Source organism: Anabrus simplex, chromosome 3 (assembly GCF_040414725.1).
Source record: "Anabrus simplex isolate iqAnaSimp1 chromosome 3, ASM4041472v1, whole genome shotgun sequence".
NCBI lineage: Eukaryota > Metazoa > Arthropoda > Insecta > Orthoptera > Tettigoniidae > Anabrus > Anabrus simplex.
This window is the reverse complement of record NC_090267.1, coordinates 332,713,339-332,740,882: the sequence shown is the minus strand read 5'-3', so window position 1 is coordinate 332,740,882 and position 27,544 is coordinate 332,713,339. Positions and strand designations below refer to the sequence as shown.

Here is a 27,544-nt window from a genome sequence, read left to right as displayed (position 1 = left end):
ATTTGTGGTAGGCCTAAATATTTATTATGGATTCTGATGAGATTGAAGAAATCCTAAATGAGAGCACACGTGTGTCAAAACTTAGTGACATATTAGTGTCTGGAAGTGAACATTTACCATCAGATACGAGGGTTGGGGCAAAAGTCACAGCAACTATTTTTTTCCTTGAAGATACCAGTCTGGTTGGAAAATGCGACATATACAGATGAAAGGACAAGGTGTTAATTACATGTGTAGACAATGAATAGCACTGAAATATCGTAACACACTAATTTATTATGGTAGTATACAGAGCAATAGGAACCGTGCGTATAGCGAGTGCTGCCATCTGGTGGCTTAATCTGAAGTAACTGGTAGGAGCGGTAGGAGCATTTTTCACCATCGAGTTAGTGAATCGTGTTTTTTATTTTACTAGCTTTAAGTCTTTGACTGTTCACATTGCTTACTGAGGTGGCCTACGTTTTGATTAGGTTCTTTCAGCATATTCTCTAAGCATGAACGAAACTCATAGTACCGTACCAGTAAACGCAGTAAATGTCACGTGAACTGTTCCGTGCACGGTTGTAATTACACCTACTAAAACAGCTCACCAGGAAGGAATTTTTTTCCTTTTCCAGCCGCAGCTGCCCATAAGATCAAAAGGGCAGCATGGATAACATCTTTAAATCGTTCAAGACTTGATGGAAAACAATGGGTTCCTGCCAGTAATTTCAGAATCTGCATCCGACACTTCATTGATGGAACACCTACCAGAGATCCTAATAGCCCTGGATATAAACCTACATTGCATATGCTACCAGGAAGAACTAATGAGGACAAAATACAGAGGAAACTGACAGTCAGGTACAAGAGGAGGAAAGGGAGACAAAGTGGAGTGCAAGAAAACATGAATTCTGTTCCTGAATCACAATCTCCGCAAACTGTTTGTAGTATAGGTATTCAGACTGATAACTTACCATTTTCATATGACCAGGGAAATGTAAATGTACTATTTTGTAATTTATATGTTGCACAGTGATAATTCAAAATGTGATTAAGAAACTCTGACAATTTTACACACAAAAGTGTTAGATAGACAAAACCCGAACAGAAGCGCCGCTACGTAGCAGAAAAAATAGTTGTAAGGTAGTAAAGTATGTATGTTGGGTATTCAGCCCGAAAACTGGTTGGATCCTCAACAGGTCCATCATTAGCTGTCATAGATGGCCTAGGTGTCACTGAAGAGGCGTACTAGGGAAATGAGGAGTGAGGTAGTTTCCCATTTCCCGTTGCTTTCCTCACTAGGCCAGAAGTTGCTATTGCATATCAGTCTGCTAAGCCTACTGAAATACGTGCACCAAATGACCAAATGAGCGACGTTTTCACACCATTCATGGCAGGGACTGGCTGCATAAGGAATGGTATTATTAGCATCGCTCATACCTCAGTCACTTTCATATTGTCAAAGCCAAGGAAGAGTGAGACAAGTCAATGAAAGTAACACATTTATTCTAGCCCATACCAGAAGACATAGTGTACTGTAAACACTACGTCCTTATCCATATTATTCTCTACAAGTAAATTTACAAGTTACAAGTTAATTTACTGCAGATTTTACACTTTTATTTGAGTAAAAACAATTATTATCTTCCATTTGGGACAAATAATACCGTGACATTTCGTGGATCGGATTCTTTCACATAACCAAAGGATCTGAATTCAGAATTTTTAAAATTCTTACCTTGATGTTAATATTATATGGGGTTTGACTAAAATTTGTCTCTCTCGAACATACACCAGATACTTCTTTTGTAAGTTTTCTTCCACCTGATATATGTGATGGCTATCATTAAGCTCTCCTCCTTTCCTCAAAGTAGAATTCCTAAAATACTGAGAACTCCACATAATTTTCTGAAAACCCACAAGAATAACAACATTCGACACAGCTGATTAATTCAAATTATACGTATTCACAACACATTTTAATAAGTAAACAACGACAGCTGATGTTATTCTGGTGTTTCTCCTACCGATGAATAATCGTCTCTTCCGCTAGGGGCGCTGCGGTCGAAAATTTCTTGTTACACACGGTCCCTATATGGCCTTCCTGGTGCAAAAGAATGACAATACAGTAAAGTTGACATGACAAACCTGGGCCTGAAGACCCTCAAAGTAGTCCACTGCTACTGACACCACACGCTGCCAACGATGTGGGAGGCACTGAATACCATCTGCCTCAGCATTTGCTGCACCATGTGTGAATCGGGTCACCTGTTGGCGCACAGCATTAGCAATGTCCTCTCGTGTTGCAAACCGACTACCACGTAGTAGTTCCTTAATCTTTCGAATGAGATCAAAGTCACAGGATGAAATGTCGGGAGAGTACAGTGGGTGCTCCAATTCTTCCCATCCCCAACGTCGCAGTAGCTGCCCTACACACTCTTGCTTTATGTGGTTTTGCATTGTAGTGCAGGATTATTGCACTGTCCACAAGGTCCGGACGTTTCTCCTGAACGTCACGTCGTACCTGTCGCACCAGCAAGTCCCTGTAGTACTGTGCGGTCACTGTTCTGCCATGTGGAACAAAGTGGAAAACAATGACACCCCTGACGTCATAAGCGACGATCACCATCAATTGGACTGGAGAAGGATTCTGACAGACCTTCTGCCTCCTCGGTGATCCGCGGACTGACGTTTCAGTTCTGGTTCGTATGCCCTGGCCCAAAATTCATCAATGGCAATTATTCGTGACAAGAATTGATCGCCGTCCTGTTGCCAGCATGCAATGTGGTCAGGGCATATTGCATAGCGCACCAACCTTTGAACTTCCGACAGTGCATGCGGTACCCACCGCGATGCGATTTTGCGCAGTTGCAGCTCATTACGCAATATCCTGTGGACGGTGTGTTTCTCGATGCCACTTGTCCTCTCTAACTCCAGTAGTGTCCATCGTCTGTCTTCATCCAGGAGCTGCTCGATGACGGCACATGCCGCGTCGGTCTGCACACTGATAGGTTGTCCCGAATGTTGCTCATCACTGGTTGACACACGTCCTTGCTGAAACTTTCCTACCCACCGTGCTACTGTACGGTATGGTAGGGCATTATTCCCAAAGACTTCCACTAATTCACTGTGGCATTCCATCACATTTCTCCCTCGGAGAACAGCTATTTTGATGTAAGCGCACTGCTCAAAATGGGTTACTTCCATCTCGCACGACGCTCACCAACTGACTGATTTCACAGCCCTCCTGCGCTACTGCCAGATATCACAGAGCCATCTGTTGTTCTGCATACACAGTATGCCTGCAGAACTTCTGCACAACACACATACATTTGTGATCCGTTCATATATCTACAAGGAAAAAAATATATTTGCCATGACTTTTGCCCCACTCCTCGTACTATTATGTTATTTGCTTTACGTCCCACTACTTTTATGATTTTCAGAGACACTGAGGGTGTCAGAATTTAGTCCCACAGGAGTTCTGAGCCACTCAGCCCGGCCCATCAGATACTGAAAGAGATGGTGACCTTATAAGCGAGGTAGAAGAATGTGAGGAAGAAAGGAGTGACGGTGAACCAGTACAAACAGTAGTAAGTGCTATTCATAATGACCATGCAAACAATATTTTAGAGTGGAATGACTTGAAAGCCACCAGTGAGGAATTTCCTTTTTCTGGATAGCCAGGGCTGCAGTATAATTTGGATGCGACAGATCCTTTTACAGTATATAAGCAATTTTTAGATGATGAAATCTTAACATGCAATTGTTTCACAAACCAACAGATATGCAAGGCAATGCGTTGCCTCTAGAAGAGTAAAAAGACGCTCACCAATGGCCATGGTGGACTGGACTGCACAAAAGACGAAATGAAGGACCTGTTTGGATTTCGTGTGATCATGGGCATTAATTGTCCTCCTGCCCAAAGAAAAATGCACTGATCTAACAATCCTATGTATGGAAATCAGGTTTTAAAGAAAACTATGACAAGGCACCGATTTACCAGACTTCGATTTACAAGTGCTTTATTTTCTTAACATTTTCATTTTTGTAAAATCCGTGTGTTCTTCCTCTATGAAATTCAATTTGCATTGGAATTTAATAAGTCAACCTTATTATGATAACTATACGCAATTTTGTAAACTTACAACATGTTTAAATAGATAATATACTATGTTTTTGTAATTAAAGTATGTTATTGAATGATAGTCTTTTTGTGCACCAATTTTTGTTATATCATACCTAATAAAGCTGAATCATTACCCTATTTCCTCACACAAAATGCCAACTGCAATATAAAGCAACATCTATGTCGAACCACATTGTGTGCCACCGGTGGCGCACATTGGGTTTTATAAATGGACAGTGACACACGTCAGAATTTTGGGAACTCAATGGTTGTTCACTGTCTGGCTGAATGTGGTACCTCATGTGGAACAATGTTTAGTTTTCCCATCCCATCATCCTGACATTTAATTAAACCAATGGTATATTTTATCAATGGTATTTCTGGGGGGCAAAAAAAAAAAAAAAAAAAAAAAATCCAACTATCGACTACCCGGCTTCCTTTAGATCAAGGCTTGACCTCTAGGTACCTTGCCTCGATGGCTGGAGCGGATCCAAGCAGCAACAGGTAGTTGGTGACCGGCTACAAATACATGCAATTTTTGTGGCCTATTAATTAAGATGTTGATATTTTAGTCTATGATGTTGTGGGTTTAGTTTTTATAGGTATGTGTTTGGGAATGAGTTTCTTATTAAATGCAATTTATTTGTCAATGTTCATGACTTTACTTTTTAGTTATTTGAGGTTTCTGACTTTGTAATTTGCTTGACTGGCTTAATAATTTGTTAAGAAGGAAGCCGTTCTTTTCAGCGTTGACTCAGTTTATACAACTTCAGATCTTTCTGGCCTGTTGAAAACGCTAATTATATAATACTCTAATATACCTGGAAAAAATTACACACTATTAAAGAAAGTATGACAGGTTTCATTCTACGCTGCGTAAACTTGCCAATGATTGTGAACTGGTGATCTTATGAGCAAGTGAGAAAAAGTGACGCTAAATATCTGGAATGTGGTTTATGGTATTCTTTTCTGCAGTCAATTCTCTGAATTTACGCAGCACTCTCGCCACCCAAGGTTTTAATACGTTATTATTTATCACTATCCTTCCCCACCAAACAGGACAGGGTAAGTAAATACAGAAAACTTCTTCCACAGAAATTGACGAAAATATCAAGAACAAAATCACCTTCTGTGAACAGAAATACAGTATATCACACCACAAGAAGTGACAATAAAACGAGCAAGATATAAACTAATAAAATACACTGGTGGAAACTTAAATTCAGGAGGCATGTTTGCAGATGTGAAAGACGACGCCTATTCAAATTTGCATGCTAGTTGACAAAGAGTGATGCTAGCAGTGCCACTATGACCTTTCAAAGCAAGTTTGCTTTAAATACACACTGTATTCTTTGCGAGCCTTGCTCATCGTCAGGGGCTGATGTCATGAGATAGGTGTGAAACAAACGTGCTTTTAAGGAGACGAAGGAGGCAGTATCAGCAGCTTACCAAGTACAAATTTTGAACAAACCGATTGACTTTTCATACCAATTTTAATGTGTATGGGGGTTTTTCTGACTCTTATACAAAAATTGGGTATAATGACAATCCGCTATAACGGGTAAACTTTTCGCTGTTATAAATTCTCGCTATAACGGACTTCTACTCTAATCCCTCAAGCTCCATTCAAAAAAAATCTTCAACAAAATTTTAAAGAAATCATTATTTTTGTGGTAGGTGGAATGGATCTGAAAGTGTTTTTAATATATAAACTAGGATCACAGTTTTAGCCATAGACATCAAACCAACATTGGAAATACGCACATTACGATCAACTAGTTCCTAAAAAGTTTTTTTTCATCAACAACAATTCCATCTCATCCACACTTTTAGATGCCTTTTATCGTGCAAATCATTAAACTGTCAAATAGAACATACAATACGACTTTTTAACCTTGTATGAAGTAGCATCTACATAATATTTTTGGAAAAGGAAAATCAGAATCTTGAACAATGACCAAAAGGTACGAGATAAACGCTGATGATGCCCATATAATGGGCGAAACATGTCCCTAAAAGTTATTACGATATGATATAAATCTTAATGTAGGAACTTTACTTTGTATTGAATAGGTGGTTATCAATAAACATCCATGACAATTTTTGACTTAACATACCACTTAATCGAGCAGTTCATCTCTTTTCTCCCAAGTCTTCCCAGCCCAAACTTTGCAACATTTTTGTAACGCTACTCTTTTGATATAGATGTTGATTCCCATAGGGAACCTGAAATGTTGAAAATCATCCATTTGTTCCCTTTATACTCTTCTTTGTGTTTTGTGATGCCACATAGAATGTATTAGCGTTAATAGAGAATTTATTACTATTATAATTATCATTGTAGGTTCACATACTTCTCTCTTCATGAGCTTCTTAGCAGTACCTTACAAGGTCAGAGAATAAATGTACTTCATATGTTAAGTTACTCACCATGCCTTCCAATGGGGACCATGTCCACCTTTTACATCGTCTATGACCCAGGTGGCAGCATGGCACAGCTCGTGAATCAACGTGTCCCGCACTCTGTCAGGTGTGGCACATACCTGAAACAAATGGTGCAAATGTGTAGATAAATAGTAAAACAGTATCAGCAGACTTCTAGATTCAAGGATATTAATCGTAAAAGTAAATACCTACACCGTTTTGTACATTCCTATTTTCACTTCATGAATTATTAGGAGACGTATGAGAGTCCTACAGGGAGAGTATCAGGGTTGGAATAAATGATAAAGCTAAAGAAGAAGATACATATAAGTATAGTGGAACCTCGTTTATCTGTTCCCAGAAACAATGTTTTCCTGTACCATTTGTTCAAATTACGGGGTCCAGCGAACATCCTAACTGAATCATGTTTTAAAAATCCTGCATTATTCATTCCTTGAAGAAATATTTTTCCACGTCAACCGTCCAGAAATTTCAGCACCATCAATGCTAAATCCAGACGGTCTCCTCCTCGCGTGACGTCATGTGATATGAGACAGCGGTCGCCCGTCCTGCTGACACGTATTACCACTACAGTCTAAAATGGTCATAACTTCTGAACCATTCATACAAATAATGTCCTTACAAGGTTATTGTAATCCTTATAAAATACTGGAGGAGGTCAAACAATTTATTTTGATGAGGAACTCGAGGATAATATTGAAATATTTATTTAATTTTAAGGAGTTATATTTTTTACCGTGGAATGTAGCATAAAATCGCTTCTAGAGGGCAGCTGGTTGGAAATAGGTATGTGCCATCGCGTACTTTTTTGTAGAGGATTCTATGCCCTACATTTCGTACACTTGGGGTCTATCGTTGATGGTTCATGCAGCATAAGCCAAGAATGCAAGTGACCGACCGACCGACATTTTTGTCTCTTTCTACGTATTTACTGTATATCGGATCACGGATACATAATAATTCTATAGTGGTTCACTACGTGAACAGTGTTCGTGTTGTCAGTATCTGAAGTAGAATCACTGTACTGATTAAAATGCAGTCAACATATTATGGAAACGTGTGTGGCGCTATAAATTGTCAGCACGTAAAAGAACTCCCATGGGACAAAATTACGGCACCTCGAGTCTCAGAAAACCATAAACGTTAGTGAGACGTAACACAAATAACATTATTATTTCGCATATTATAAAGACAATAACGACAACAACCATCATAGCCAGTTAGTTTGCTACTGTGATGGCATGGCAATACTTCCTCGTCAGCAATGCTTGGTTATTGAAACACTTTGTAATAAACTCTTGAATATCTCCATTATTACACCTCGTACGGTAAAAAGGTGTCAGATATAAATTACTGAACGAAAATCATATTTTCTATAATTATTGTATGTGCTAATAGCCGGGCTGAGTAGCAACTCAAATGGTAGATCGCTGGCCTTCTTAGCCCAACTTGGCAGGTTCCATCCTGTCTCAGTCCGGTGGTGAAGGTGCTCAAAAACATAGTTAGTGGGGGGTAAAATCCAATAACATTAACATTATTATGTGCTAATAACTTATATTTCTGAATATATTTCGAAGCTCGTGAAATAATACAGTATCCGTGATCCGATATACAGTAAATACGAAGAAAGAGACAAAATGTCGTGTGAGAAGAGACCTGTTACTGGATCTCAGTTATTTCAAAAGGGGGCCTCACACATTCCAGTCATGAGTGGTTAAAAAATATAGCCCAGTTCGAAATGTCAATTGGTGTGTTTCACGGTAAGACTGTATCCAGATGAAAAAACGTGAAAACTCTTATTTCTATTATTAAGTCAAAATTTCCAGTATTCCATGACAAAATAATTTGTCTCTACATAAGGATCAGGACATTTATTAGGATATGGCATTTTAATGCAAAGAGTAAGGAGCTAGCACTGAGAAAATATGCCAATAAGAAGGCTAAGCTTTGGGCTTGTTCATCAAGTAATTAAGTTTCCTGACACGTACTTTTTAATAATTAATATAATTCCATAAAGATGTCGATATGATGCATATTTTCCTATGCCATTCGATCTAAATATTTACTTCATCAGGAAATAAATTAATTATTTTGATTTGCATGGCAATATTTTATTTCTTATCGTATTATATGTCATGTATTTGATAGTTGATGTTCTACCTGCTCAGCAGTGACGAAATTTAACGCATTTTCACGGTTTTAAATCTATTGGAAGTGCCGTTACTTATCGAATCGGACTAAACCGGACTATTATTTGATGAAAGATTGAGATGTTTCACAGGCACGAGAACTCACAGGCTTGCTGTACTGCGACTGTGTACCTTACTCGCTATCGTTCATACTGCGTGACGTCAGAGCGCTCCAGCCAATGGAAGATTTAACCGCCAGAGTAGCCTACCTTATATTCTAGTTACCTTGGCTAAATCCTCGATTAAGTGTTTTTCAAGATGTGCAGAGTCTAATATAATGCATTCAAGGACTCTTGAGAATCGATACTTGTACTCAAAAGCATATTCTCAAGTTCAACATAACATGATCTTTGAACGTCGAGTAGGCCTAATGGATATGCGGCACAAGACTTAAAATTACTATGTACCAATTACCAAAAATAACAAACCCACAATAAGGAACAAACATATCTGGGAATCCTTTAGTTTAAATCACATCTTAAAAAAACTGCTGCGAAAATGAGAACAAGAAACAACAAAATACAAAAGCTTTGTGGAACCAAATGGGGATCATCCACCACAACTCTGCAGACGTCTGCGTTGAGCTTGGTCTACTTTGCGGCGGAGTGCTGTACACCAGTACGATTGAACAGCGCCCATACTAACAAAGTTGATAACAAACTTAACAGTACTATGCGCATTATTACAGGAACAATCAGGTCTACTCCCACCATCTGGCTGCCCGTCCTAAGTAACATACCACCCCCTAACCTACGAAGGAAAGTAGCTTTGATCAGATAATACAAGATCCTAGTGAACCCTGGACTACCGGTACACTCTGACATCTCGGACTTCAGAATCAAACGACTCCGTACGAGACATCCACCTCTTGCAACTGACATCAATCACATCGGGTTCAACATCACTCACATCCTGGAGAGGGGGGGATGGATGCAAAATGCTCCAGCTACATGCCAGGCAATGTCATGCATCAGTAAAATGTAACAAAGGCTTTTCAGTCTGTCAAACACAGTAAATACAATGTAAATTATAACACTATAAACATACCTGTAAAATACACACTAACATACAAAGAATGACATGTTTCGTTCTACAAGAACATCCTCAGATTCTATCAAATCACTTAAAAACAAGCTTATTTATGTACAGTATTGTTTACGTAGTGTAAACTTGTCAATGATAAGAGTGTTTAGTGATAACAAGAAACAGTAATGACAAAAATAAAATATATACAAGTATTAATATTATGAGAACTTACGTACTTATCTAGACTGCCGATGTTAAGTCCGTTGTCACCAAACACTATTTCAGGACTGTGGTCATGGAAAGTTTTTGGTGAGGCACGCTGCGCGTGGAGAGGGCAGGGGAAGAATGAGAGGGGCCTTGTAGAGCGATGTGGATCTCTCCTATTGGATGATTAAATCGAGTATACTGTACAGTGGAGAGGGGAGGGAGAAGTAGGGCGGAGCGGCTGGAGCGCTGTGGAACCTTCCATCAACATTGGAGAGGGGAGAGAGGTTATTGACCTACTTCATGTTAAATGTACTTTTATAATATGGATGAATGCAAATTAATAATTTTAGTGAATGAAGTAAGGAACATTATTATTATTATTATTATTATTATTATTATGATAAAAGCAATTTAATGAGTAGCTGTTGTCAGATATTATGTGAGTAGAGCGAATAGGGGGGAATTATTTAAATGTGTATGCTAATTCAGGTTATTTGCATCAGCATTTTTTGCGACATAAATTTCTATTGCTTCTTTTATATTCAAAGATTTACTTTTATTTTTGAAGTGTAAAATTTTTAGATCAGTGTTGATGTCTGTGAAATGGTGTGAACAGTCGTATATGTGCTCCCGAAGGCTGAATGCCGATTATATCTGATCGCGTTTTTGTGTTCTTTGTATCTTGTATGGAAATTACGTTTTGTTTGACCTATATATGTGGCGTTGCAGTTAGGTTCTTGGCACTTGGGTTCATATACTCCTGACTTTGAGAAAGGGTCCTTTATGTTTAGGTTGCACCTGCTGATGTGTCTCTGTAGTGTGTTATTCGTTCGAAAGGCTACTTTTAAACCTTGTTTCTTGAAAATGTTAGCTACTTTGTATGTGTTATTGTTAACATAGTTGAGAACCACGTAGTTTTCTTTGTCATGTGTGGTGCTTTCCTGGCAACTTCTCTTATGTTTATTTAATAGTTTTTCTTCTGTGCCTGGAGGATGGTTGTTTCCTTTCGCGATTTGTTTAATGATTTGTATCTCTTCATTGAAATCCGTTGTGCTCATTGGTATGGAAATAGCTCTATGTATCATTGTATTCAGTCCTGCTATTTTGTGTGTGTATGGGTGGTCTGAGTTGTTGTCAATAGTGTGCGATGTCTGAGTGGGCTTTCTGTATACTTTGTAAGATAGGTTGTCATTATTCCTGTTGATGGTGATGTCTAAATAGTTTATTTTCTTGTTAGTTTCTGGCTCCATTGTGAAGCTGATAGATTTGTGTAAAGAATTTAGAGTGTTTAATAACTGGTGTGCATTAGTGATGTCATTATCATATATGCATATGACGTCATCCATGTATCTGCTCCAATATAAGATTCCTTTTGAAAGCTGGCCCATTAATAAGATGTTTTCGAAGTTATTCAGAAAAATGTTTGCTATTATACCTGATAACGGTGAGCCCATGGCTAACCCTTCTTTTTGGCAATAGATTTTGTCGTTCAATGCAAAGCAATTTTGGTGTAGTGTTGTTCTAAGAAGGTTAATAATTTCTCTGGTTTCTTGCAGAGAGGTGTTTTCTTTAAGAATGTTTTCGATAATTTTAATGGATTCATCTATTGGTATGTTGGTGTACATGTTAGTGATGTCAAATATCATACGTGTTCTAGGCTGTTTTTAATTGATCTGTCTCCTTTAAGTGAAATTTTCTCTTTTAGAATTAGGTTCAGTTGTTTGCTTAAATTGTAACTCTGTGACACGGCTCTTTGTGTATTTTGGGCAGGGCTCTTAGTGTGGGGAGTTCAGGATTTTTGATGGTGAGGCTTTCTTTATCTTGTTTTGTGAAAATGAAGTCTGTTTCCTTGATAGCTTGCTTTATTTGGTTTTGAAATTTATTTGTAGGGTCGCGTTGCAATTCTTGAATACCGTTGTTGTTGATAAATCCTATTGTTTTTTCTATGTATTCGTCTTTCTTCATTATGACTGTTGTGTTACCTTTATCCGCTTTCGTGATAAGGTTGTCATTTTTAATTTTAGAAGTGAAGCTTCCACGGTGTGAAGAATTATTTAATTTACTTTCCGGGTTGAACCGTGTTGTACTTGTACGCACATCACGTACAGTTTGCCGACGTTTTGAATACATTGCAGTATTCTTTGTCAAGGCGACTGAAATACCCCTACTCGATCCGAGGTAATCAGTCTCCCAGGCAGAAATTACACTACTAGAGTGGCCTTGATCTTGGCCTTTTATATCCTAGCCTTTCTGGCTGACATAAGCCCTGGCTGTCTCGCGAGAATTCTGGAAAGTATGCGTCACAGCCAGGTTAATTTTGTTCTTAACTGTTTTCAATGCCGAGCATTGAGTGGCGTAATTTGGTTGTTTGGTGGAATTTTCATGTGCGATTAATTTTAGGTCTTCGTTGGTGGCTACGTTTTTTATTATTTCTCTTTGTGGAGAGGGTATTTTGTTGCAAGCAATTTCTACGTCAGTGATGAGCTGTTTTATGTTGTTTTCGTTATGACATTCCTGGCAGTTGAATTTGAGACCTTTCTCTAGCAGATTTATTTCATTCTTTGAAAAGGTAGTGTCTGATCGGTTGAAAATTTGCGAGTTTGTTGTGCTTAGCGTTTTCTGGATTATTCTGTTTAATCATTAGGTTATGTATTTTATTGTCAATGACCTTCTGTTTCCAGATTGCTTCCTTTTTAATGTAATCGTGTAAAAAGTTGGAGTAGGACGTCAATTGTGTGTGGTGCCAGAAGTTGCTTAAGTTTAAATGGATGCGTAGAATTTGTTTATTGATTTCCTGTTTCTTTATGTACGCGAATTTGATTTCGTTTCTGATCCACAGTAATTGTGATTGAGATGTTGATTTTAGCCAAAGTTGTTGTGGGTTTAGCTTTTATGGGTATGTATTTAGGAACGAGCTTTAATTCTAGACATTTCTTATTAAATGTAATTGATTTGTCAATGTTCATGATTTTAATTTTAAGTGTTTTGAGCTTTCTGGCTTCGTAATTTGCCTGACTGGTTGAATAATTTGTTAAGAATGAAGCCATGTTTTCCAGTGTTGACTTAGTTAAGTGTAACAAAGGCTTTTCAGTCTGTCAAACACACAGTAAATACAATGTAAATTATAACACTATAAACATACCTGTAAAATACACACTAACATACAAAGAATGACATGTTTCGTTCTACAAGAACATCCTCAGATTCTATTAAATCACTTAAAAACAAGCTTATATATGTACAGTATTGTTTACGTAGTGTAAACTTGTCAATGACAGTGTTTAGTGATAACAAGAAACAGTAATGACAAAAATAAAATATATAGAAGTATTAATATAATGAGAACTTACGTACCAACATACCAATGAATGAATCCATTAAAATTATCGAAAACCTTCTTAAAGAAAACACCTCTCTTCTTCTTTTATGACCACATAGGATCACTTTAGTCAGTCCGTCGTTCAGGTCTCTTTGAAGGGATTGTTCGGGCTTTGCGGTCCTCCCAGTACTTCTTCAGACGCTCCGATCTTCGTGCCCTTTCCTCAGTTGAAAACGTACGTGTTGTTGGTTTGTTTTGTGTAAGGGTAAAGCGGAGGTTTGTATTCTTGAGTTTTGTATTCAATTTTCTCTTATTTGTGGTGTCTTCTGTTGTAAGGCCTATTTCCTTCAGATCCTCTCTTACTTCTCTGATCCATTTACATCCTGTTGTGGTATTTTTTGAGACGAGATTGTGTTGTACTAGTTGTTTCAGAAGTCTCGAGTCCTGCATCCTCATGATATGTCCAAAGAATCCCAGTCTCCTCTTACGCATAGTATCTGTAATAGGTTCTAGCTCTTTGTACACGACTTTGTTAGGTATTAACCGCCACTGTCCATCTTTCTGGTATTTTTTGTTAATGCAGGTTCTTCCAATCCTCCTTTCAATTTTCTGAAGTCTGTCAGTCTTTGATTGTTTATTCAGGTAAAAGAGTGTTTCTGCTGCATATGTAGCTTCCGGTTTTATAACTGTGTTGTAGTGTTTTATTTTTGTATTTATTGAAAGACATTTCTTTTTGTAGGTATCCCATGTTAATTTTTGTGCTTTAGCTAATCTATTTGTTCTTACTTGGATTGAGATTTTTTCATTTAAGTTATGTGTTATTACTTCTCCAAGATATTTAAACTGAGTTACTATTTTGATTTTATTACCATTTATGGTGACTTCTTTTAGCTGTGTTGGTTTTTTGGGGCATAATTTCTGTTTTATCAAATGATATTTTGAGGCCAATTTTATTTGCAATGTTTTGAAGTTCTGATATCTGGGTTTTTGCTTCTTTTATGTCCACTGCTAGTAATGCTAAATCGTCAGCAAAACCCAGGCAATTTGTTTTGATTTTTCGGCCAATCTTTATTTTGGGGGGACATTTTCTAAACCATTCCCTCATTACCATTTCTAGAGCACAGCTAAATAATAGTGGTGAGAGCCCATCTCCCTGCCGTAGTCCAGTTTTAATTTCAAATGTCTCTGATGTTTCACCCCTAAACTTCACTTTTGACTTGGTATTGGTGAGAGTCAATTTTATCATGTTTATTAATTTGGGGTGTAGTCCAAGGTGTCTTAAAATTTTAAACAGAGATTCTCTATGGATACAATCATAAGCTTTCTTGAAATCTACAAATGTTATCACCATATCTCTGTTTCTTCTCCTGTTATAGTCCATTATCAACTTAAGACTCATGATCTGATCAGGACAGCTATTCCAGGGTCTGAAACCTCCTTGATATTCTCCTAGTTCTTTCTCAAGTTGTAAACTTATCCTATTAAGGATGATTATTGAAAATATTTTGTATGTTATGTCTAGGAGCGAGATTCCCCTGTAGTTATTAGGGTCGGTTTGTCCCCTTTTTTGTGCAGAGGATGAATGAGGGCTGTTGTCCAGTGTTCTGGTAGTTTTTTAATCCACCTCTCTACAAGAAACCAGAGAAATTATTAACCTTCTTAGAACAACACTACACCAAAATTGCTTTGCATTGAACGACAAAATCTATTGCCAAAAAGAAGGGTTAGCCATGGGCTCACCGTTATCAGGTATAATAGCAAACATTTTTCTGAATAACTTCGAAAACATCTTATTAATGGGCCAGCTTTCAAAAGGAATCTTACATTGGAGCAGATACGTGGATGACGTCATATGCATATATGATAATGACATCACTAATGCACACCAGTTATTAAACACTCTAAATTTTTTACACAAATCTATCAGCTTCACAATGGAGCCAGAAACTAACAAGAAAATAAACTATTTAGACATCACCATCAACAGGAATAATGACAACCTATCTTACAAAGTATACAGAAAGCCCACTCAGACGTCGCAAACTATTGACAACAACTCAAACCACCCATACACACACAAAATAGCAGGACTGAATACAATGATACATAGAGCTATTTCCATACCAATGAGCACAACGGATTTCAATGAAGAGATACAAATCATTAAACAAATCGTGAAAGAAAACAACCATCCTCCAGGCACAGTAGAAAAGCTATTAAATAAACATAAGAAAAGTCGCCGGGAAAGCACCACACATGACAAAGAAAACTACGTGGTTCTCAACTATGTTAACAATAACACATACAAAGTAGCTAACATTTTCAAGAAACAAGGTTTAAAAGTAGCCTTTCGAACGAATAACACACTACAGAGACACATCAGCAGGTGCAACCTAAACAAAAAGGACCCTTTCTCAAAGTCAGGAGTATATGAACCCAAGTGCCAAGAACCTAACTGCAACGCCACATATATAGGTCAAACAAAACGTAATTTCCATACAAGATACAAAGAACACAAAAACGCGATCAGATATAATCGGCATTCAGTCTTCGGGGAGCACATATATGACTGTTCACACCATTTCACAGACATCAACACTGATCTAAAAATTTTACACTTTAAAAATAAAAGTAAATCTTTGAATATAAAAGAAGCAATAGAAATTTACGTCGCAAAAAATGCTAATGCAAATAACCTGAATGAGCATACACATTAAATTGCTTTTATCATAATAATAATAATAATAATAATAATAATAATAATAATAATAATAATGTTCCTTACTTTATTCACCAAAATTATTAATTTGCATTCATCCATATTATAAAAGTACATTTAACATGAAGTAGGTCAATAACCTCTCTCCCCTCTCCAATGTTGATGGAAGGTTCCACAGCGCTCCAGCCGCTCCGCCCTACTTCTCTCTCCCCTCTCCACTGTACAGTATACTCGATTTAATCATCCAATAGGAGAGATCCACATCGCTCTACAAGGCCCCTCTCATTCTTCCCCTGCTCTCTCCACGCGCAGCGTGCCTCACCAAAAACTTTCCATGACCACAGTCCTGAAATAGTGTTTGGTGACAACGGACTTAACATCGGCAGTCTAGATAAATACGTAAGTTCTAATTAAATTAATACTTGTATATATTTTATTTTTGTCATTACTGTTTCTTGTTATCACTAAACACTCTTATCATTGACAAGTTTACACTACGTAAACAATACTGTACATAAATAAGCTTGTTTTTAAGTGATGAGATAGAATCTGAGGATGTTCTTGTAGAACGAAACATGTCATTCTTTGTATGTTAGTGTGTATTTTACAGGTATGTTTATAGTGTTATAATTTACATTGTATTTACTGTGTTTGACAGACTGAAAAGCCTTTGTTACAGTTAACTAACTTAACACTGGAAAACATGGCTTCATTCTTAACAAAATGCATCAGTAAGACAGTTCCAGGGTTTGATCAACCTCGCAAGGTATGGTCAATGCTCAACTGCCTCAAGACGGGACAAGGAAGATGTGGGGATTCACTTTTTACATGGCGAATGCTGTCCTCACCGGTATGCGACTGTGGTGCACCGCGACAAACTACTGAACACATCAGGGAAGAATGCAGCATCAGAGCATATGAGGGCCATATGAAGACTTCTTGTTAGCAACCCCAAAATGTATTGAGTACATACAAGGTCTAGATGTTTGTTTGTAGTTTAGTTCATTGATTATTACTGCTCATTTGTAATAATGTATTTGTATGCCATCATCATCATCACCATCCTAAACCATCTCCAGTTTCCCGGGTGTGGTATATGAGCCTCCACCATCTCATCCTGCCCTTGTACCATTCTTCCTCCACTAACATGTCCCAATCATGACATCTCAGCAGTACATCGCTCTTAACTAAATCTATCCATTTCCTTCGTGTCCTTCCCACGGGTCGTCTTCCTTCACTTTTCTGTCAAATTCCTTCCTTGCAGTTCTGTTTACTGGCATCCTCTTCATGTGACCAAACCACTTCAGTCTTGATATCTGAATCTGAGGAGAGAATCATCTATTCCTACTTCTTCTCTAATTTTCTCATTACTAATCTTGTCTTTCCTGGTTTTCTGGATCATGGTGCATAGGAATTTCATTTCAGCTGCTTGAAGTTTGGAATTATCTCTACTGGTCAATGTTGTGGTTTTGAGACTGTATGTAATAATTGGTGTATAATAGGATTTGTACAATGTCATTTTTGTTTTCACGGGTATTTGCTCATCCCACAACAGGTGTCTTACCTGGTGGTAAAATTGTGTTGCGTTATTGATTCGATTGTTCACCTCATGTTTTGCTAGGTTGTCATTTGATAGAACGCTACCAAAGTATTTGAAAACTGGAACGCTGTCCAGTTGGGCTTCATTTAACATGACTATTGGTTCTGCTCCTTCCCCATACACTTTCATCACCACCGTCTTGGTCTTGCTGATGTTTAAACCAGATTTCTTAAACTCCTCATTCCAGCTTTGCATCTCTGTGGGAGAAGCCAACTTATGTGGAGTTACAAGTTCTATCAAAAGAAAAATGGAGACACCATGGTGGAATGGTAGAGTGAAAACAGTGGTGAAAGAAAGAAACCAAATAAAGAAGGCACTGGACAAGGAAAAACAAAAACAGGGACAAGAATGAAATGAGCAAAAAATACAAAGACTTCAAGGAGTATACAGGAACAAGAAACTTGCTGTAAAGAACATTGTAAGGGAAGAAAAAGAGAAGAAATGGAATGAGTTTGCAGACAAACTAGAAGAGCACAGTAGAGGAAATATGAAATTGCTATACAGAGCAGTGAAAAACAAGCAAAGGGATCAAGGGACCATAAAAGCACTAGAACGTGATGATGGAACTCTAGCACAAGAAGAGGGAGAAATTAAACAAGAACTCAAGATCTATTTCGAAAAAATGCTGAATGGAGATACAGAAAACATAACAGATAGAGGAGAGCCAAGTCGAGAAACAACAACTAAACCACCAATTACATGGCTTGAGGTTGAAAATGCGCTCAAGAGCATGAAGAAAGGAAAGGCGGTGGGCATAGATGAGCTAAGTGCAGATATGCTGAAAGCAGCGGGAATCCATGAATCCAATGGCTCTACAGACTGCTTAACAAGATATGGGAGGAAAATACTATTCCTGAGGAGCGGAAGATGGGTATCATTGTACCTCTGTTCAAGAAAGGAAGCCGACGAAAATGTACTAATTATCGTGGTATCACACTACTGTCTCATGTCCTGAAAATATTGGAAAAAATAAGAGAACAGAATCAGAGAGATTGTTGAACCAATTTTGGAAGAAGAGCAGTATGGTTTCAGACCAGGAAGGTCAACTACAGACCTTATATTTGCAATTGTAAGCCATACACTAAATAAATAAACCAAACAACAAGAACAAAAGAACAGCAATATCAAACCTATGGATCTTCAAGTTAACGTCCCCTCATTGTGGTAATTAGAGCAAGTGCCGGAAATGTGATCAGTGGTGAACTTGCTTAAAGGGTTATCTTCGCATCACATTTGCCTGGTATTGTTCAAGGAAACCGTGATAGTCATAAAGCAGAGTGGTTACAGCAATTGAAAGGAGACGAGTGTATTCCGACAGTTCTACTGAGTTTAATGTACATTGTTGTAAAAAATCTAAGTTTTGTCCGGGGTTAAATGTTTATTTTGACAGATATTTTGCACCAAGTAGGTTTTTGGCACTTCTCTCAGGGCACTAGTTATTGGGTTTTCAGAGAGGAGTAAAGTATTATGAGTTTGCAATATGCTTGGTCATGGTTCACTTCTGAGTAAGTGGGTCAAAGTCTTTACAAAATGTAGAGACTCATTCTGATGTGTTACCTAAGGTGAACCTTTCACAGTTGCTACAGTTTTCAATGATGCACTCAATCTTCTAGCACCATCATGCTTTATACATGATTATATTCTCGTGACCTGAAGAGATGCTACACCTTATATTCCGTACATAAAGCCATGGGAGGTCTCGGGATAATACCGTGTTGGCCTGAATATAAGATGGGGATTTTTACAATAATATATCCTTATAAAAACTGCAGTTGTTTTATATGCGCAGCCTAACACTTAAAAACTTTTTATAATTCCCACCTGTAGTCTACTGGTTTGTGCAGTGAATGTCTCCATGCACTTCGCAGCCGAGCTAAAGATCACGTGTAAACCAAAATGTCTTGAGTTTTGATGATTCTGTTTCAATTAAATTTGTGGCTTGGGATCAGTGATGGGCAGAATTGAATATAATGCATTCAAGAACTTTCGAGAATGGATACTTTGATTTGAAACCATATTCGCGAGTACAACATAACCTTTCAATTCGAGGCGGCCTAATGATCATTTATGTGGTAAAAAACTTCCCGTACAAAAACTTACTACCTCCTACTGGTGACCAAATAACAAGAGATGATTGAAAAAATTGAAGGGATTTTGAGCCTTGCTATTGGATGCACTTTCTTCTTCTTATTATTATTATTATTTTGGCCTAATTTGGACCATGGGAAAACAACTGGTTTTGCTGAATGACGGATAGTGTATAGTCACAAAATACGAGGCTCGTAGTTTGTGCGGCATTAGGAGGTGAATTTTAGCAGCTTGACAGTCGTGTGATACATTATTGTAACTTGTACAGTTATTCACGTCAGAGTGTTCGTGAAGTATTCAGTGAAACCTGAAGCGAAATATCTACAAAAACAACCATGCCCCTCAAAGTTAAAGAGGTGCTAATGGAAGCCATTGTGAAGCAAACAGTGCAGGAAGCGCTGAGCAGTAAGGAAACTCTCAACATACTTGCCAACCTCATCCAAGATCAGGTGACGAAGACAGTTTTAGAGCAACTGAAAGAAACAATAAATTTCAATACGAGTGTGATCGAGGAACTAAAGCGTACGCTGGAAGAAAGAGACCCGACCATAAAGGAATTAAAAAGGGAGCTGCAAATTAAAACAGACAGTTTAGAGCAGTATCAGAGCAGACAGTGCTTGCGTGTGTTTGGTGTGGAAGAAGCTGCAGGAGAAAACACGGATAATATTGTCATTGATATTGCTCGTGAAATTGGGGTGGAACTCTCAGTGGACGAAATAGACAGATCGCATACGGTTGGGAAAAGTCAAAATGGCCGTTCAAGACCCACAATTGTGAAGTTTGTGTCGTACTGGAAAAGAAATGCAATGTTTGTAAACAAAAAGAAACTCAAGGATACAAACAAAACAATTAGAGAGGACCTAATCCCCGAGAGACTACGGCTTCTGCAGGATGCTATAAGTAAGTTCAGTGTGCGGAATGTATGGTCGAAGGATGGCATAATTTATGTTAAGCAGGGAACTCGTAAAATACCTGTGTCAAACCGCGAAGATCTCTATCGTATTCGCTAACCATGAGCCGACATTCTGTAAACTAAACACCGCTGTATAGAACTTTAATCAGAATTTCAACTGCAGCTATAACCTACATTTTTTCCATTAATTTCAGTTTTTAGTTTCTTAATTATATCTAGTGTAGTTTTTCCTTTTATATCCACAATTAAATTTCAAGTTGGCAGCAACAACACAACAAGGAAACAAATGCCTCTGGTTTCAGCCTCTCCAATCCACAGTCCCAAGCACCTGTATCTCTCAGCCCCCACCCTAAGTATTGCTAATCACCTTCAAGACATTCTTTCGCCTTACCCTACCTCCTTACAAATAGCTCATGTAAACACTCAGAGCATTCTCCCACATTTCCCGGAATTCTCTGAAATATTCTCAACCTGCATGCCATACTATTCTCCGAGTCGTGGTTGCGTCATTCTATCCCTTCATCTCTTGTTAGTATGAATGGCTATTCATTAGTTAGGAATGACAGGAGCGGTAAGCTCGGTGGAGGTGTTGGTATGTATATATGGGATGATGTGAAGTATAAAGTGATATTAAAATCCCCCAGCGAGTTCTCCAATAGCCCTGAATTCTTGTTCATTGAGATCATAGTTCGCGGTACGAAGTGCTTGCTTGGTGTGGTGTATCGTCCGCCGAAGACATCACAAATCTGGAGGAAGCCCTACATGACCTAACACCCAGGTATGAGCATCTGATTTTAATGGGAGACTATAACACAGACCTGACAAACAAATCTACCAAAACAAAACGATTGACGGAGATGATTTCATCCATTAATTTGATAATACTACCCCTAAACCCTACACATCATGTTGCCAACTCTCATACGCTCCTCGATCTAATAATTACTAATAATACCAACCGAATCCTAACTGATGGACAAATGCCCGTTCCCGGTCTCTCCCGACATGATATGGTTTACGCTGCGTATTCCTTGAAGTGCCCTAAATTCAAGCCGAAATTAATTACATATATTTTCTACACTTTAATGAACACGCATTTTTTGAAGATGCTCTTAACACACCATGGCACAACATTCAGTGCATAAATGACATTGACGGAAAAGTAAATAATTTTAACGAACTACTTCTGACTTTGTGTGACAGACATGCACCACTACGCACTGTTAGGGTAAAGAGACCTTCAAACTCATGACTATCCCAAGAAATACGCGACCAGATGAAAATACGAGATGCAGCCTATAATTATTACGTGAAATATCCTACATTTGACAATTTCGGAAAGTATAAAAAACTCCGAAACAGAATGACACAGTTAATTAGAAATGCTAAAATACGCCACTCTTATGAGATTTTGAACACCCAGCATTCTTGTCAGATTTGGAAATCTCTTCGCGAAATGGGATTATGCAAAAACAAGACAAATGACAACAACTGTAATGTACCACTAGTTGACCTAAATTCATATTTTAGCACACGATATTCTCAGATTGACGAACAGACCAAATCAGCAGTAATTAACAGAATATCCTCAAAAGTAAGACATAATGGCAAGCAGTTCTACTTTTCTCACGTGACCCCCAGTGACGTTAGGGGCGTCTTCTGTGAAATAAAGTCAGGGCCCACTGGCCATGATGGAATCAATTCGTAAGTTGTAACTGTGAGGTCCTCTATAGGGACTATCAGCATTACATAATGAAAAATGGTACAAATCTTGTAACGGAGAAAATTTTGAATGATAAATGTACCAGTAGCCTACATGTTATCCAACGTCTTGTAATTTAAAATAAAAACCTGTTAGACACTTCTTCAAAATTCGATCCTATGCTGTTGTGGACTTTAACAAGAAAGTACGGAAACAAGGTAAATGTATGGGACTGCTTTGGAGAAAAGAGAAAAATGTAAACAAGGAATGGAATTTTATTGTTTTGTAAATGCTGCAATAAAAGGAGACAGTACATTCGTAAAATATTACTTAAATATCATTTTTTTAATGTGCTGTCTGAGCAAGTTAACCAATGTTGCAACCCTTTAAAGTTTGATAAGGTGAGTCGTGTTGAGAAATCATACTCCTCAAACTAGAGGAATATTTGTTAAAAAAAAGTAAATTTGCCAAAGTAATTTTTTTTTCCCTCCACAGCTTGTGGGTCACTCGCCTTACAAGTCATTGGTTCAGCTACCAATATAGAAGTAGTTACTGTATTCCTATTTTCTTCCTGAATGTAATTTTTAATAACATAACATTTGTTTCATTAATATTCGGTTGAATAAACTAAAATCCTCTGTTCATTACAATTGCATAAGCTGATGAGATTCATAACATTCACCATATATTATGTTTATTTTGCACACAGAATGTACTCTTTTAAATACAAGTAAATAAGAAAAGAGACAAAATTTTAGAAGAAAGAAATAAACTTCAAGAATCCCAGTTATTTGGGTGTGTTTGTCTTCGCACATCACATTTCAGCGTTATTTTTGTTCAAAGAATATTTTTTCTTACTATTTCGACAACACTAAATAAGGGCTGAATCAATTTCACGCAAGTACGAAATACCGACTGAGTTCATATGGTATCAAAATCTTCCATCACAATTTATATATCTTCGACACTGACTGATTACGTCAAATTCCACGATTTAAGAATGACAGTATCCTATATCAATACCACGGTGTCCCTCATTTCATTTGACGGTACCGAATAATTTGCAAACAACCTATTGTACTTACCTATAATATAATAATTATAATAATAAACCGATTTATTAGTAAGCTATTTTTTATAATATTTCAGCAGAGAGAGTACATGCCTAGTTTGTTTGTTTGTTAAAAGGCAAATTATCAACGACCTTGCTTTTATAATCACTATATCGAGTAAAACTTACACAATGATGTACGAAATATACTAATATTTATGTTGAGTAATCGTTTGAGTAATACTGAGAATGAGTATTTTTACAGTATGTTAGTATAGCATTATTTTCTAGCGTGGAGAACGTTAAAAAACAGGGATATACAAGGCTGGGGCGGTCAACTGCCTTACCAACGTAGTGCAGGAATTAAGCATAATGGAAGGGGAGCCCATGCTTCGCTACGGAATTCTACATTGTATACAGAATTGTAGGTTAGGTAGAGTACACGTTGTGAGCAAGACTGCATTAAATTGCATAGCTCGTAACGTTACCTAGAAACGCGATGGAGAAATCACCAAACATCTTTTCTGATATGAAGACTGCGTTAGACAATTTTCATTGTAATGGTAGGCCTGCTTGCCTACCACCAGTCACAATCAGGTTGGGCAATTGCATTATACTGACAGACACTCACTCTCCACCTGCCATTTTACATCCTCAGAAAGACTGTCTTAGTGGTTTTCCCAACTGAATAGGTCATTACAATGACGATAGTACGAATGGCACGAGTAAAAGCAATGATTTCACATGAAATACTCGATCAAATGAAAAACCACACATTTTCTCACTTTTAACGAACAGTACTATGCTGCCAATCTTAACAGTCCAAAGTTCCAGAGCTGGAATGACTAAGTCGCAGACAGCCATGATCCGTGAATACTCTTAGTATTTTTTTTGGGTGGGGGGTCGAATAGTGGAGAGTCCCAGGGCAAAAACTATGACCTTTTACTCCATCTGTTTCCTAGGAGTACCCGAGTCCGAAAATCTCAATTCACTACACTGGCGGCGGAAAAATCTGTCTGACTTGGAGGCAATTTTTTCCTCCAAGCCACAGGAGAAATCCCTTCTTCACTGCTAATTTGAATAAAATGAATGTAGAATTTAATTAAAGTGAAGAGGAAGAAGCTCTTTTTAAGAAACTGCTCTTTTCAGGGTTGAATTTTGGTTATTTAGTGAATTGTGGTGCTATAATTTGGAATATGCCTAAATTATAATTTTGGACTGGGTCATCTACTACTAAGCGAGCCTCTGCCTTAAGAGTGCACACTGCTCATTCAAAACAGTGCGTCAGAGTAGGGATCGAATAGCTGAAATACTATGATGAACCAGTGAGTTACGTACCAGCAGTACGGTATCAGAAAATGTATGAACCAGAGGAACGACATGCTAAAGAAGGAAGTTTTGTAATTCACCAGCTATTTCCCGCCAATATTCCGTCAGGCTGTTATACTCGGTACACATCAGTAATCCCATCTATCGGAGTTGAGCGGCAGCATAAGAGACAAAGAACATCACCACAACAATGGTCAATGTAATGTTATTATTGATCAATGTTACGCGTTTTCAATATTGTAGACCTTCACATTTAATTTTCTTCCGACTCTGAAATACCACTCTTATCATAGTCGGTACGGTAAAATTGAATAAAACATAAATGGTCGGAAATTGTATTCTCTATAACTTTTGTTATGTAGTAGTTTTCGATAGGACCAATAACATAGGTATTTAAAAATTAAATTTTATGCGCCTTCCCCTAAACTACAATTTCATACCGGGCGAATACAATTGTTTATAACTTAGATTGTAGTTTCTTATTGCCCGACTCTATATACCGACTTTCATTAAATTCTGTTAACCCATTTTCTCGTGGCTTGGCGTCGATTTGGACTTGGCAACAAAAATACAAATTCATGAATATTTGTGTTATCAAAGCCGGAACGGTAACAATGAATGACATAAATGATCGGAAATTTAATTCTATATAACTTTAATTATGTAGTATTTATTGATAGGACCACTAATAATATAAATATTACAGAATTAAATTTTAGGCCTTCCCCTAAACTACCATTTCACTCAGCGTGAGTAAAGTGATTTATAGCCTAGATTGTAGTGGCTCATCCCCCGATTTCACATAATGATTTACATTCAATTCTCTTCAGCCGTTTTCTCGTGATTTGTGTACATACAGACAGACAGCTTCAAATATTTGGGGAGTATACTTGTAGAAGATGGGAAAATAAATGAAAAAATTGGAAAGAGAATCCGACAAGCCAATGAGTTTTACCAATGTTTGAGAGGTATAGTGTGGAACCAGGACGTCCCAAAGAAATGCAAGAAAATTCTGTACTCCATGCATTACACACAAATTTTGACAAACATGGCAGGCACATAGACAACAACAAAACATGATGAAAGCAGAATCCAAGCACAGGATGAAATTTCTTAGAGGAATAATTGGGAAGACACAAAGGGATAAAATCAGAAATAGAAATCAGAGAGAGAATTGGATTCCCTAAACTGTAAGACAAGACAGAGACCAGCAAGCTGATAAAGTATGGACACATGAGAATGGAAGAGAATTGAGTCCCAAAGCGAGTATCTATGGAGAAAATAACAGGAGGAAGACAACGGGGAAGGCTACTAAAGAGATGGATGGAATACGGTGACGGAGAGTATAGAGAAGAGAAGAGTAAAAGAAATTTTGAAGGAAAGGAGAGGTGGAGAGATAGAAAACTGTGGAGGTCCTTAATTCACAACCCAACACAGAAGATGGAAACGGGAAATGAAGGAGAAGATTGAATATATATTGAAACTGGAAATAAAGAAGAGAATACAGAACAATTCCTTGAAGAAGTGGAGAAATATATAGAAGACACGGAAGTAATAAATGGGAGGTCTGAACACACATGAGAGAGAGAGAGAGAGAGAGAGAGAGAGAGAGAGAGAGAGAGAGAGAGAGAGAGAGACACACACACACACACTGGGAAGAGAAGAGATTCTGAGCCCATATGGATATGGCAACAAGAATTTAAAAAAGGGGATATGTTAATGGACTTTTGCCAGAGGAACCAACTAATAATAGTACATACATGGTTCAGGAAGAAAAATAGTCAGAAGATTACTAGATATGGATGGAGAGACAGAAGAATGAAAACGTTAATTGACTACATATTAGTAAGAAAAGAACATCGGAAAGACCTTATAGATGTTACAGCTATGCCCGAGAAAGCCTTTTGGGGTGACCACAGAGCAGTGATAGCAAAGCTGAAAGTAGGCAAGGTTACAAAACTACAAGAAAAAAAAAAAGAGAAAGGAAGATTAGGGTTTGGAGATTGAAGGAAAAAGAGGTTCAGAAAAGAATTACAAACACTGATATCAAGGACAGATATTTTAGTCAGGTTTATCAGGAATAGAATAATCTTAAGAGTGCTCTTGTAAGGCGTACAGAGAAAACCTGTGGCAGAACATCAAGAAAGGTAACAGAGAGAGAGAGAGAGAGACAACATGGTGGAATGATAGTATGAAAGATAAAGTAAAGGAAAAGTAGAAAACTTGGAAGAAATGGAAAACACAAAAGACTGAAGAGAATAGAGCCAGATACATGGAAGTAAAATGAGTTTGCAAAAAAGTAGTAGCCAAAGAAAAGTTGGGAAACATTCACCCAGGAAGTAAAGGAAAATTTGAACTGTTGGGGGGTGGGAGAATAAAAAAAAAATTGGAACTATAAGAAACTGTAGGAATAAAATAGTGAACATAGGATTCGTGAAGAACAAAGGAGTATAATGACTAAACCAGAGGAGATAATGAACAGATGGAAAGAATATTTCAGTCAACTGATGAATGTGAGAAACCAGAGATGTGAAGAAGGTATCCAGACAGCAGGAATAGAAAAGGTAGCAGAGAAGGAATCAGACATTACAATGACAGAGGTGGAATGGACAGTTAAAAAATATGAAAATGGGAAAAACTATGGAAACAAATGAAGTAGCCATACAAATATGAATGCTGAAGGACTTGTTTTAAAAAATTTTAAAAAAATATTGAATATCCTAAGAGATCGAACCATATTGTACACGAGTATATTAGGGTTATAGATTTGATCAGTTAATTATTGGTCCTTGACACAAAATTAGGAATCTAAATTCTTGAATATGTGGTGAATAAACTTAAAGAA

The 27,544-nt window shown here is 37.6% G+C and overlaps 1 protein-coding gene across 1 annotated transcript in view; it reads right to left on the bottom strand.

Moving 5' to 3' along the window:
• LOC136866798 (germ cell nuclear acidic protein) overlaps positions 1-27,544 on the bottom strand; it is a 188,100-nt gene that overhangs the window by 14,921 nt on the left and 145,635 nt on the right. Inside the window, exon 10 of the mRNA XM_067143904.2 lies at positions 6,542-6,654. Within this exon, the coding sequence (XP_067000005.2) occupies positions 6,542-6,654 (113 nt within the window). The remainder of the gene's footprint in view (positions 1-6,541; positions 6,655-27,544) is intronic.